This window comes from Dreissena polymorpha, chromosome 2, assembly GCF_020536995.1.
Source record: "Dreissena polymorpha isolate Duluth1 chromosome 2, UMN_Dpol_1.0, whole genome shotgun sequence".
Taxonomy (NCBI): Eukaryota; Metazoa; Mollusca; class Bivalvia; order Myida; family Dreissenidae; genus Dreissena; species Dreissena polymorpha.
Window position 1 is genome coordinate 2,865,151 of NC_068356.1, and position 14,597 is coordinate 2,879,747.

Sequence of the window (14,597 nt, forward strand, 5' to 3'; positions counted from 1 at the left end):
AAACGAATCTGCATGCAAAACAAAACGGCAAACGTCTGACGCGCATTATAGATCTACGTATTTGAATTATGTGTCAAGGAAGGACGCGAGTAATAGTGCCTTTGAAACTAGGAAAGATAGGAATGCAATATAATGTATTTCTGTCTTTTCGATTGATCACAATAATATTAACTGAATGAGATCTGTTTTAGATATAATGACCGAAATGAAACAGGTGCGAAAATTCAGTTTTCTGTAATATTTGCTCGTATTGGATGGTGTGATAGTTTTAGCTGAAACCCTGATATAGTTTAGTGAAATAATGTAGTAGCAGTCTTCGTTTGATCGTTTACCTTAACAGGTAATGTCTTTAATGAATAAATTTTTATGTTATGTAACGTTACGGGATACATAACACTAATTTATCTAAGTCATATCGAAGTAATTATTTGTTTGTGTATCGAATTTTATAGTTCAATCTATTGTGAAGGTGTTTATATCAATTCTGAATTTAACCTAAAAGCTTTGATTATGAAATTGACCGATTTCATAACAAATTATTATACATGTTATGCATTTACGTTTATTTTAAAATCTATTGATGGAGTGTTGGGACCACCATATTAGCGGTCAGTTAGTTTATGTTAGTTTTGTGATAACATCAATGATCCATTAGTAGCCGATATTTGCATCCATATTATATGATTAATATACTTATCTATAAATAGAATATTAATTGAACGAATTAATAACAAAATATTATGGTAACCATGAAACACATACATTTTCTGTGGGTCACAACATTCTTATATCCAAGAGCGACATAGATTTGTCGCAGCTGCAAAACTATGGACAACCATTTACCATTTAGATGAATGTGTTTTTATAGACGGCAATTCAACTAAACTTCAGCTAGGATAGATAGACTTCGGATTTATTTTCTTGGGAATCGCGGGTCAGGCCCCGCCGTATGTTTGACTATTGAATTTGAATATTTTACGAACACGAACACTAATAAATGTATCCTGATGATTAAAATACTTTGTGGCCTTAGCAAATAGCAGGATAAAATTTCAATGAAAATTTCATCTGTTTTCTTGAAATTGTGTATGCGTTGTCATCCCACCGAATTATGCATCAGTTGTTAGATTAAAAAAATCAATCCACAAAGATTAACCCGAGTAAATTATCAGCCTTGCAATAAAAGATGAAGATTTTGAAATAAATGTGTTGTTCTGTTTCAATTGTCGAGTGCCAATTAACAACTAATCTTGGTAATCAGAATATGTTGCAAAAGACAGACGACTTGCCAGATGATTTGAAACATTGCTCGTATGAACGTCATGCGACATACGGTCTTATACCATATTTGAAAAACGGAGCTTCTGACCGGACTTCGCATGCTGGTCTGGAGCTACGCTAGACGCACTTGGCACAAGATCCATTTTCGAATGACGCTCATATACTTATTTTCAAAATAAATTAGAAGTATCCTTAATTTAGAATTTGAGTAAAGATCGAAATAAATTTGCTATATGTGTATTTTAGGGAAGCGGACAACGACAACGGGCGAGGCATGGTATTTGTATGCGCATGGGGGGGGGGGTAGAGGGTTAGGGTAAGGGTTAGGATTAGGTTTAGGGGTCGGGTTTGGGTTAGGGTTAGCCTTAACCCATGCCTTAACCCTAACCCGACCCCTAACACTAATCCTAACCTAACCATATCCCAGGGTTATCTCCCCTATACCATGCCTCGCTCGTTGTAATTGTCCTCTTCCCTGTATTTTATCATTGACACGTTTCGGAGGTAACATAATTGATGTCTTAATAAAACCTTATTTATGTCAGTGACTCAGTGGAGTCAGTACGTTTATTAAACTGGCACGGAGGCATCTAACTTGTTCCTGCTAAACCTGCCGTCACATGGGACTGTAAATGTCTATTTTGAGGTATATAAAAATCGCTATTTTGTCCAAATTATTGGTAATCCGTATGGTTAGATTCGTTACATTTAAGTATAAGTTTTGTTTTAACCACTTAGTTTTAAACTCAAACTTTGCGTGAGGGGAACACAATAATTAATTACAAATAGGTTAAAAAGAATGAATTGAAAGGGTTTGTTCCGCTTTGTACATGTATTTATTCGACTTTATTCTAGAAATTTGCTGCATTTTGCTAAATAACTTTCAAGATGAATGAACATGAAAAAACGAGTACATGAATTATCTGGATGGCAACTGCCACAATATGAGTGTCTAGTTTCTGATGCATGAGATTTTGCCTGAAATTCGTCACCATGACAGTGACAATCACTGTCGTGCATGCATTCAACTGCAATTAGAATATAAATATACGTAAGAGAATGCATTGCATTTCATACATCTAAAAGAGAATGCTATTCCGCTTAATTAAGTTTTTAATTATTACATTTGCCTAAAACATAGTGCTATTTTGTTACATACATAATGATGATTCATTGCGTGTTTTGGTTTTCTTTTCATAAGACGTGGAATGTGCGAATTTAAAGTTACGATTCGAATATATATTTGTCAAATTCTTGCAATTAAATGACTGATACATCAATTAAGAATGTCATTTTGCTTTGTTTATTTCATCTGGTTACTTTGCTGTAACATGACAGTTTCAGTAAATGCCACTTGTAATTTACAGGTCAACATGTCGAAAACAAGTACTACGCTTAAAGCTTATTGCTGAAAGCACTAAGCTGCTCGAAATTAAACAAACCTGACCAATTGTGATATAGAAGATATTTGTCAATTTCATGTAAGATGGTACGATTATTTCATAACTTACAAAATAAAACACATTTTCTTCTTATTTCATGCTCTTGTATAAAATGAACGAAATTCGATAACATGGTTATACAATTTTGTGTCTCATTATATTACGAAAACGTTTTTTACCATGTAGCGGAAAATAGTGAAAAAGTTCAAATATTCCCATTATATAAATTAAATGCCCCTGTGGTGTAGAGGTAAACAATATGCTTTTACATACGCATGATACGGTTAGAATACGGGTTTCGTGCTCTCACCGTGATAAATCATTTAACGACTTTGCTATTGCCATTATATATTTTTTTGCAGTAAGACATTATTTACTATTTTAATATAATTTTAACAAGAAGTCTTTGAAATGAAGCCGAATTGCTTGATCGGTTGTCTGTAATAGATACTTGTCAAGTATACATTTGGATAATTACAGTTGAGAACTGCGTGATCATAAATAATTAAATTGTATTTCTTTGTTAAGGTGTACTTTAAGATTGTTTACCAAACGGTTATGTTTTTAGTGCATTAGTCGACTCTTTATTATTCTCTCTAACGAATCAACTATGAAATACCAGCATAAACTTTCTGTTTAAAAAAAAAATTGTCAATGTCAATAGCGGATTAACAACCAATCATGTAATTAAAATATGTTACACAAACTGGACGACTTGACATCTTTTTATTTTGTGTTGGAAGAATTTTTCATATACAAATTAATACAATATTGCGATCATTTATCATTCATGTACACTTAAAGGGAAAATTAAAGTTAATTAGAAGGTTTGTATTTCATTGTTTAGAGGTTTGAGTTAAACCATAATTTATGCTTGAAAATCTTATTTTAGCTTTTGGATTGGTCTAGTGATTAAATATGAATTGAGATAATGTAATATTTTGTCAGTTAACACTGATTTTGTATATCATAGAAAAGTGCAATTTTGAGTTACGAAAACATCAATAATAGATACCATATAAATATTTATTGATATATTTGTTAAATGTACTTTAATCTGGGATTGCTTTTAACGATTAAACCATAACATAACGGTAGTCGAACCAAATTAATAACTATAACTATTGTGAACAGAATACATCGAAGAGGCTAGTTTCTTTCTTTGCTTGTATATATCCGACTCGTCAAAGGCAATTGCCTAATATTCTATACAATCCGCTGCATATTGCTGAGTAACATTGAAATGTAAGTACAACAAAATATGAATACAGCAGTTTGCTTGCAGGCGCAATAGGGCGGTTTGAAGTCCCCGTGCATGACAACAAATGTGGCATGCCAGTTGTTATCATCACAGGGGGACAGTCACTGTGGTAACAGCATGCCTCAACAGAGTAACCTGCAAATATTCAAGGTACGTATATCTAAGAGAATGTTCCGCAGTAAATGCCAGATGCTTAATGAGTACTGCATGATGATATATGTTATTTGAATTTTGCTTAATGACACATGAATATCGTTATATGTGTTTTACAGAGGACATCCTTGCGTTTGTTTTCCCCATCACTATGGGATTAAAAATTACGTTGTTCGTTACGTTTTAATAGAAAACGCAAATTCTTCCATGTAAATAACAAATTTCATCTATTTTGTATGTTGTTTCCTTTAACAAGTTTTTATTGCTATGTGAATATTACTTGGTGACTGTGATTCAATATAACAAGACTACTTTATTCACTAATTACTAGATCCATACGTCGAAAACAACTGCTAAGCATTGAGTGTCGCTTACAGCACTAAGCTATACAAAGTTTATCTAAAATAATTATATTTCAGTGATAGGACTAAGGTAGCATTATAATTTCATGAGGGGTTATATTTAACATATTGTCTGTTCAGTTCTTGCTATTGTAAGGTGTAATGATAAAATGTTTTAGATATTCTTACATAGTAATACCTATTTTTGTTTATATTTACTTCATACATATGATCCCATTAGATTACATACATTTAGTTCACTGGTGTAGAAGAAAAGAAGTGCCATATTATTTGCATTGTTGTCACCACCTATATTTTTATTGAATTGTATGGTTGTTGCCTTGAATTGACTTACAGTTCAGTGTATACTTTAACGATGAGATTGGCCATACATTGGTAAAAAAGGAAATATTTCCAAAATCTTGGCACAAAGCCAGAGTGAAATACTGGAACCTTACCATTTTGTCGCGCAAGAGAAAAATGATAAATCATTCACTGATATTCTAAATTTAATCACCGAATAACTTTTATAAATGCAAATGATATGTAACCGACAACCGGACAAACCGACAGTTCCCGTGCAATCCTAAGGAAATATTTAAGTCCTATCTACATGTTCACTTGTATTTTCGTCAAAGGAAGGCCCTCTAACGTCCGAAGAAGAATAGTCTAAGTGTGCGATGATTAGTGTATTATGTGTCTCTGTCAGTATTTTTTATGAATAACACAGCTCTGCACATTGAAATAATCAATTGATATCATGCTGCCTTTAAAATGTCCCATACTGTCTAAGGAAACAAATTATAAAAATACAAAAGCATGTTCATTTTATAAGTCCTCATTATTTGCGCTCGAACAGCATGTGTATAGAATTATTACATGTTCTGTTATAAAACAATGAAATAGTTACAGCGGGTATGCACAATTTTTGCCAAATATTTTTGAATTTATATTAAATGTGTAAAAACTTATTATACATATATTTCAATATAAATTAAAACAAAAGTTAAGAAGAATATGTGTCGAAAAATGCGAAATAAGTCATATTTTAAATTCTGAAATCGAAAAAGTCTGTACAGTCGAATTCGCCAGCATATATATCATGCATGTACGATGTGAATCTAAATTTAGTTTTACAGATCATTTTAATTTCCTGCAACAATATCTATTCATACGACACACGAACACTTACTCCGACCGTTATAAAAAGACGAATGCTTCGGTTATTGTAGTAAAATATGTACGAAATATCTTCGTCACAATCGGCTCGAGGCGCTCATTTGTCTTTGCTGCATTTTATGAAATTCGTCTTCACTGTATAGTTTGTCTTGTCTATTTTGTGTTATTGTAACATATTTTTATCAATATATTACAATTTAACACATATAAAAAAATTAACACATAAAATAGGGCATACCCGCTTTAAAGTACCGCCATTACATCGCATTTTCATTATGTCACCCACGACCTAACATGATAGACTATTCCAACTAGTAAAGTGTTGTAAATAAATACATTAATGACATTAAAACTGTAACACGTGTAAACAAGTCCATGTTTTTCCATAGTCATATTACACCCTGTCTTATACATTATAGAAAACGTGTTTTAAATCCCAAGGTTGGATGGGTAATTCCTTCCCGGTCTCTCTATCTGTGTAATGTAAACAATGTTTGTGTTACAGGGATTTTTTTTAACAATTGGGAAAAGTACTTCTACCATACCGATTTGGAAAAATTGTCACGAAAAATCTTGAAACTGGGAAAATGTGCGTCATGAAATCTTTAGATTAGGAAATATGGGTCATTAATTGCTTAGTATAAGTTGCAGAAATCACTTCTAATATTAATTAACATGCATTTGGGCTTGAAATATTCAGTTTCTGTGCTCATGTTATTTGTTAACTTTGAGATAATGCTATTTTGGAACAAAATTGAAGACATTTTCCTATCTTTTAATGAAGTTTGCAGAAGGCCATTTGGAATTTTGTAGATTTTCCTTAATTGGGAAAGTACCTTTTACGGGTACTTTATAAAGAAGGAAAAAATCGCTGTGTTATGATATGAGTTGATAATAAACAATCCATTATTTTCCCATATTTAAAGCGAGTATATATCCGATTTTGTCAAATATAAATGAATTTATATAAAAAGTGTAAAAAAACTTATTATATATATCTTTCAATATAAATGAAATTAAAAGTTAAGAAGAACATTTGTCGAAAAATGCGAAATATGCCAGATATTTAATTCTGAAATCGAAAAAGGCTGTACAGCCGAATTTGCCAGCATGTATATCATGCATGTACGATGTGAATCATAATTTAGTTTAAGTGCAGATTCGTTCATACGACACATTTTAACGAATATTTTCGTCACAATCGGCTCGGGGCGCTAATTTGTCTTTGCTGCATTTGATGAAATTCGTCTTCAATGTTTACTTTTTCTTGCCGGTTTTGTTTTTTTTGTAACATATTTTTATCAATATATTACAATTAAACACATATAAAAATCGTATAATCTCGCTTTAAAGTTTTATTTTCTTTCTGCCGTTATCTTTTGAAAATTAATTTAAAATACGACTGATTAACACTGATTAACAAAACTGAGTCTCCTCTATTCTGCATCAATACTAAACAGAAATCAAAGTGGTATAACTGGTTACTTTTATTTTTGTAAAAGGATTTTTAACAAATTAGTTATCTTTTTCTAAACGAATTTCAGAAACATATAACAACTAAGGCTTCATAAAGACCCTATAACCACAAACTAGTGGTCCTTTGGTCTCAAAGTCCTTAACAGTGTATACCAGGACATTGAAGAAAAAAGATGGACTTATTTGCCCAGTATGAACATTAAACCCTGGTCCTTTGGTTTCAAAGTCCTTAACAGTGTATACCAGGACATTGAAGAAAAAAGATGGACTTATTTGCCCAGTATGAACATTAAACGTTAACGTCCACCTACATAATCCGGATAGTGCCATCTATAATATTGCCCTTCTTTCATCAAGGGCGACACACTACACACGAAGCGATACACGATATTTTGCGCGACACACGAAGCGACACACGATATTTTGCGCGATACACGAATCGACGCGCGAGAATGTACCACGAAATATCGCCCTTGTGTAGGTAGCCCAAAAGGCGATATATCATGGTAAATATCGCGTGTCGCTTCGTGTTAATTACAAAGGTGGTTAGTATAACAAAGAATATCATAATATTTAGAATAGAATAAAATTTTTCTTACATACAATTTATATTGTTGCAAACATTTTCTTATAAAAGTTATTTATATTCTCAACAGTATCTAACAGACAAATCCAAACCATATAAATAGTTCTTCGTGACAACAGCAATAATGTTCTTTGAATCCGATGATGTCAAAATTAAATAAAGCTAGGGACTTTACAGCAACATGTTCACCTCACTGAAAATACCAACTTGAAACCATTAAAGAACGTAGGCGACAAATAAACATATAACATAGCGAATCGATTAAGCATGTATTTTTTTTACTATAAGCGAGCACACCATTTCATTTAGCTCTGACAGCTGTATACAAAAAAAGAAGTATTTTTTAGGTATTGCATTAAAACACATTTTAGAACATACTTTCAAAACTTTCCCGGCTACATTACATTAATAAACAACCATTAATTGCAAATTGTATTAATAAAATAAATACTTTATTATGTATTGGATTTTATTTTACTTTGATTATGGTAACCTTTTTTCTCAACAGTGCCTTAGTTAATGAAATGTTACGGTCATCGCATACTTAGAATGTTTTATTCGGGGATATTCTGTAGCATGTAAACACAATGTAAACGATAAACAAATGATTCTTGATTTATATAAATTTTCTAACAGCAGCATAGGAACAACAGCTGCCAGACTTACAGTAAGTACAGTTGCATTTCCTCTTTTTTCACAAACTCATGCTTAATGCCCCTTTCTTTCGGCACATCCAAGGTTTGTGTTTATGCGTGCACACACATGACGTATACTAGATGGAAAGAGCGAATCTAGCAAAATAGTCCATCGATGATATTGCTTATAATGAACATTTGCATACATGTATTACTAACAGCAATTGTTACAAATAATATTTGCAAGTGACACAACACAAGTAGCGCTAAATCTTACCTCTGTAAAGTACAACTTTTAAAAACGTTAAACGAATATCAATCAAGAGCATGATCAAATCAGTTGTTTTCCGACGCTAGAATCACAGTCTTGTTAAAGGGAGATTATACGATTTTTATATCTTTTATATTGTAATATATTGATAAAAATATGTTACAAAAAAAATAGGCAAGGAAAAGTAAACATTGAAGACGAATTTCATAAAATGCAGCAAAGACAAATAAGCGCCCCGAGCCGAATGTGACGAAGATATTCGTTAAAATGATCCGTAAAACGAAATTGTGCCTGTGTGTCGTATAAACGAATCTGCACTTAAACTTAATTATGATTCACATCGTACATGCATGATATACATGCTGGCGAATTCGGCTGTACAGCCTTTTTCGATTTCAGAATTAAATATCTGGCTTATTTAGCATTTTTCGACAAATGTTCTTCTTAACTTTTAATTTAATTTATATTGAAAGATATATATAATAAGTTTTTTACACATTTTATATAAATTCATTTATATTTGACAAAATCGTATATACTCACTTTAATCTGACACGTGACGCCTTTTAAGGCAATTTATATATAATATGAGCTAAGAGCGAGCAATTATACTACAATAGTTATCTGAACTTTTAGCGGCCAATGTAGGCCATGAGTACCGACAGTCGCGTAAGACAACGTTGCTAATAGTTTAAAAGCGCATGTCAGGCTATTCTTCCATTTCATCACACTCAATTGATAGGAATGGCAATTGGTGTTATCAGTTTGGCTTTTTCAGATTTACGTACATAAAATTCTAAGGATTTATGTTTGAATACTACTGAATATAATCCAAACAAAAGTACACATTCTAAAGCAATTTTTGCATTCGCTTTGATATGCAACTTTCGTGTTTGAATCTTGTTCTAAGAAACTGAAAACCTATTGCGCAGACAGTAATGATTATATATTTTTAAGGAATATTTTGTGTCTTTTTAAATTTGAGTATTCAGTCAACGTTGAAATTGTTGATTGGCTTAATATGTAGAGAATCACAGGTCACTGCCACATCGTAATGTTATACATTGATTATCAAGAGATGTAAATAGTAAAATAACGTCGATGCTTGCCGATCAAGATATATTACAATACAATACGTAACCTGCAATCTTTTTTTTTCTGCTTATGATACACTTCATCCCATAAGAACGGTAAAATAGGATATCCACGACTCTGGCTAAGAACGCACGCGACTTCTTGATATATATCAATATACTGGTTCAAACTTCCACAACCAATTTCATAATTTAAACGAAAGGAAGCTTGAAATAAAATCACAACGTGTTTCTTAACAAATGTTTGGTCATGTTTAATTATTTATAAAGAAAAAAGGTAAAACATCTGTTATAATTTCAACAAAAAGTCCTTTAAATGCCTAAATATGTTTTTATTTTACTTCCACGTTATAATTTACATGTCATAAGACGGTTACGTTAGCTTTCAGAAACGCGAGTAAAATATCTGTGTTTAAATATATCTGCGTTGATAGATCATTATAGCCCATGCTTTAAACTAAATATATATTCGACAATTATCACCAAATAGTTTGCAAAATTGTACAACAACTAGATCTTTACCGTTTTCGTCAATCTATTAAAGTTTCCAGCCCTAGCACGATGCACTGATAGCAGAACTAAACGAAATTATGTCAGACACGTTGACTGAGATTACAAAATTGTTTGAACATGTTCTGTAAACTTACCTAATGTTATATAAAAGTTTCCACTGTCTGCCTGAAATAGATAGTCACCATAATGAATGTGTCCGTCTCCTCAATTATGAAGTTTCAGCACGTCTATTGTTATCTTAGGAAACTCTTTGATGAAAATTATTGTTTTTAAAGCTAATACACTGTTGTACGGTTTGAGAAACATCAACGCGCTGACGATAATTGCTAAGGAGTAAAAACAATATTTTTGTTTCTACCCGCCCAAACGATCCTAATTTTTGTGACGAAATTTGGTATTCCTAGTTGAGTTTTCCACCAGTTCTGCTTAATTCGATCATATAACTTAATTGAGCGACACGATAAGCATAAGGATTGTATTGATCACAAAAAGTACTTAACGTTGACAAAACAACCCAAAAAACCTTATTTGCAATAAAGAATTGGAAGAATTGCATATTTGCATTAGTGGAAAATCGTATTTAAAATTTATTATAAAACAACGGCAGACCTAATTATCTTAAGCTTTCATTATATTAAAAAAATGACATTTTCTTTTTGATGTCGTGAACTTAATAGAACCAAAAGCTCACAATAACAAGGAATTGTACGGTGGACAAAAATAGTGTCGAATGTCTTTGTAAGAGAAAACATATATCTTTTCATATGGTTCCCGATTTAATAATTGTTGAACTGTCACCCAAACACAAGAAACAATATTATATTCAATATACTTAAAAAACAAACTATTTCCAATTGTTTGTTCGAGCTCTGAACTATGAATTATACTTAAAAACGGAAAGCACATTCAGAATTGATATTGTTTCAAAGCGGCGATCCTAGTTGTATTGTTCTGAGTTTTGCTTCTTGCGTTCATCTTCGTTTCAAAGAATGGGGTAATTGCCTATTCTGGTTACCGACCAATAAACAGAAAGCCAAATAGAGATTTTAAGGGAATTGTGTTTAAAATTGAGAGTTATCGCGTTTTGCTTGGTAGGTGAATAAAATATACCCTTATATATACGTGATTGTTCCTCGACTGACGTTTGATAAGTTTCATTATATATATATATATATATATATATATATATATATATATATATATATATATATATATATATATATATATATATATATATATATATATATATATATATATATATATATATATATATATATATATATTACATTTACCTAATATATAGTGTAGTCGCTTTATGAAGTAACGTTTGCTTGCATAGATTATTGGATGTGTGATTGTGTTACTTTGAGTCCAGCAATGCCCCCCAGTTTTTGACATTTTTTATTAGGCTTGTTTATAAAGTTAACTAAGTGTTGTCTTACTTTTCTTTTCATTTATATTTCATGTTTTTTTATTATGAAACTTCTAGTAACACATTTTACCAAACTTTTGCAATTTTGATCCTTTAAGGAAATGTTTTCACTATTTCCCTCTACACGCCAGAATTGGTGGCCAATGGTGAAAGCAGTTCGATCAGCTGTGCACTCAAAGACATGCAATATTTGACGAGTTATGAGAATGGGCTCTATAACTATAACAGATAAAGTCGATAACGTTCAGAAAATGGTATTATGTTGCATTGTATTGGCATTAAAGTGTTGTGAAACATCATTTGCGCACGAACACACTTGAAAGAAGGTATGCCCATATCATATTAAACTTTGAAGGGTCTTTTTCTTGATGGCATATAATTTTAAAAGATGTATGACATACATCTTGACTAAACTGATTGCAGTATGACGTTTATAATGTCTCTTATAGTTCTAACGTTATCTGGTAGCTCGAATGCGCGTAAAACTAAAGACCCGGCGACGAGCATACCATTATAAATCTTGTTCGCATTTTAAACGAAACAATAATCGCATTATCCGTATTTACCAGTTGATACACAACTTCAAGCCTTGGATTAGGATTCACGCCTACGAAGCTACTATAATCTTAAACATAAACCCGTGTTGTGTCATTGGTTGATAATTAACAAAAAGTTGAATACTATTTCTCAAATTGTCAATGATAATTTTTTTAATTTTTCACTTAGACGAATTTGTATTCGCAAGATATGGTTTCATTGGTCATATTTATTTTACAAATATCTAAGGCTGTCCCATATTATTTATATATTTATGTAAGATGTATTTTTATATTGTATCATTCAAAAAGTGTACGTTATCGAAATAATTGTATGTAAATACACATTTTCGTCACTGCACACATCTGCGGCTAAAACATACATCTATGTACTATAGCTCGCAAACGAAGTATTTTTATACATTATACTCAGTTGCGTTATAACAATCAACTTATCATTTTAGTTTGAAGTTTTTCAGAAATGGATCGACATTCTTTAATCAATTGTTGTGATAAAAATATATTTATGTGTGATTACTTGCTTCAACATTTTACCGAAATGGGAACTGAGTACATAATCAATGTCCCAAATGTAAATACCTGTGTTACAATGCTATGCTATTTTTTATTTGTAATTAACAAAGAAAGAAAGATAATTTTCTGTTCTGTCGGACGTTGCGATGGTTCCCTTAGCCCATCAACGGGGATGGGCAACATCCACATTTCGTAGGACAATACTTCGCCTGCTGTGGATCGGGACAAAGGACTTCAAGTATGTGAGGCAAGAGGCAGGCTGAGCTGTCACGGCATCCATGTAATGTGATGTCTGTGAAGGAAATGACTCTGACTATTAACTCGAACACATATATGTGGGTCCGGACAGATGACTTTTAGCACATTAGGAACGGAGCAGGCCGAGTTGTCGAGGCATCCATGTAATGTGATGTCTGTGAAAGGAATGACTCTGACTATTAAATCGAACACATATATGTTAGTAATATACATATATTCCAAATTTTCTATGACACTTTGAAACTCTTTAACTGTAAGGGCAGTCCGTTTATCTTAGTAGTTGATACAGTCGTTTCTCTCTTCCATGACCCGGACTCAATCCTCGATCCTGAGTTATGTTATTTGTTTGTTATCAACATTCCCGACATGTGTGTTTTAGTACGCCGGTTTTGCCAGGATACAAGACAAGGATTACATTTAATACAGTAAAGTGAAAAATAAATGGCAACTGAAGTAAAAATCAACCCAACCTTCGTCATTGTTATAAGTTATTTGGGTAGGGGTGCTGGGGCACACTCTCGGTCCTCACATATTAGACTTTGATTGTAAATTGCCATTTTGAAAACAATGCACCAGTCATTTCATTCAAAAGTTGCAAGAAAAGATGCCACGTCTACATAATACTCAATTTGACAAACACCAATGGGAGTATCATAAAAAGTACACATTTTAATCAAGGTGAGCAGTTAATCTTTTAAAAAGACACGAAGATTTAAAGACAATAGAAAATATCTAATATACATATTGTGTTTTAGATAGACGTGAACTTAAGAAACATTTATATAAGTCGTAATTTTCAAAATTTCTTAATAATCATTTTCAAAAGAGAGACAATGAGTATTCCACAAAAATAAATGTTCTTTAGGAGTAATGCGAGCTTATGACTTAAAGAGTGATTGAAACTGCTAGTATAATCAAGTCAACTAATTGAGAAGAGTAGCCTCCCTTTATCGCTATGTAATTTTGTGGAAGTGTACTAGTGTTTGTATAATCTATTGGGTGCCTAGTCTTGACATTTGAATTGAGATCTACTTTTGACATACATCCACTCTGACTGTACAATGGTAGCAATACATGTACACAGTTCTATAAAACTATGAATCGATGTAGCATTTGTACGCTTCAATGCATACTAATGGACAATGGATTTGTTCCAGCTTGTCATCCCCCGCCAGAGGCGGAGGGATATTGTTTTGGCCTTGTCCGTCCGTCCGTCCGTCCGGCTGTCCGTCCGTCCGTCCGGCACTTTTGTGTCCGGAGCCATATCTTGGAAGTTCTTGGGTGGATTTCATTTAAACTTGGTATGAGTATATATATGCATAAGAGGATGATGCACGCCAAATGGCATTGTACACCATTTGTTAAAACAGACTTATAGCCCTTTGTATCTTGAAAAAAATGCTTTTTAGTGTCCGGAGCCATATCTTGGAAGTTCTTTGGCGGATTTCATTGAAACTTGGTATGAGTATATATATGCATAAGAGGATGATGCACGCCAAATGGCATTGTACACCATCTGTTAAAAACAGACTTATGGCCCTTTGTATCTTGAAAAAATGCTTTTTACTATAGGCACTTTTGTGTCCGGAGCCATATCTTGGAAGT

General features: G+C 32.5%; 1 protein-coding gene across 4 annotated transcripts in view; it reads right to left on the reverse strand.

The window, feature by feature from the left end:
* LOC127865636 (protein jagged-1-like) overlaps positions 1–14,597 on the reverse strand; it is a 43,913-nt gene that overhangs the window by 16,442 nt on the left and 12,874 nt on the right. The window contains exon 8 of one of the 4 annotated variants that reach the window (XM_052405545.1): positions 12,806–13,026. The exons of 2 other annotated variants lie outside the window; for them this stretch is intronic. In XM_052405545.1, coding sequence (XP_052261505.1) covers positions 12,890–13,026 — 137 coding nt within the window. In that variant the 3' untranslated portion in view covers positions 12,806–12,889. Of the gene's footprint in view, positions 1–12,805; positions 13,148–14,597 lie in introns of those variants that run through there. One more of the 4 variants, XM_052405544.1, reaches the window with a different exon arrangement.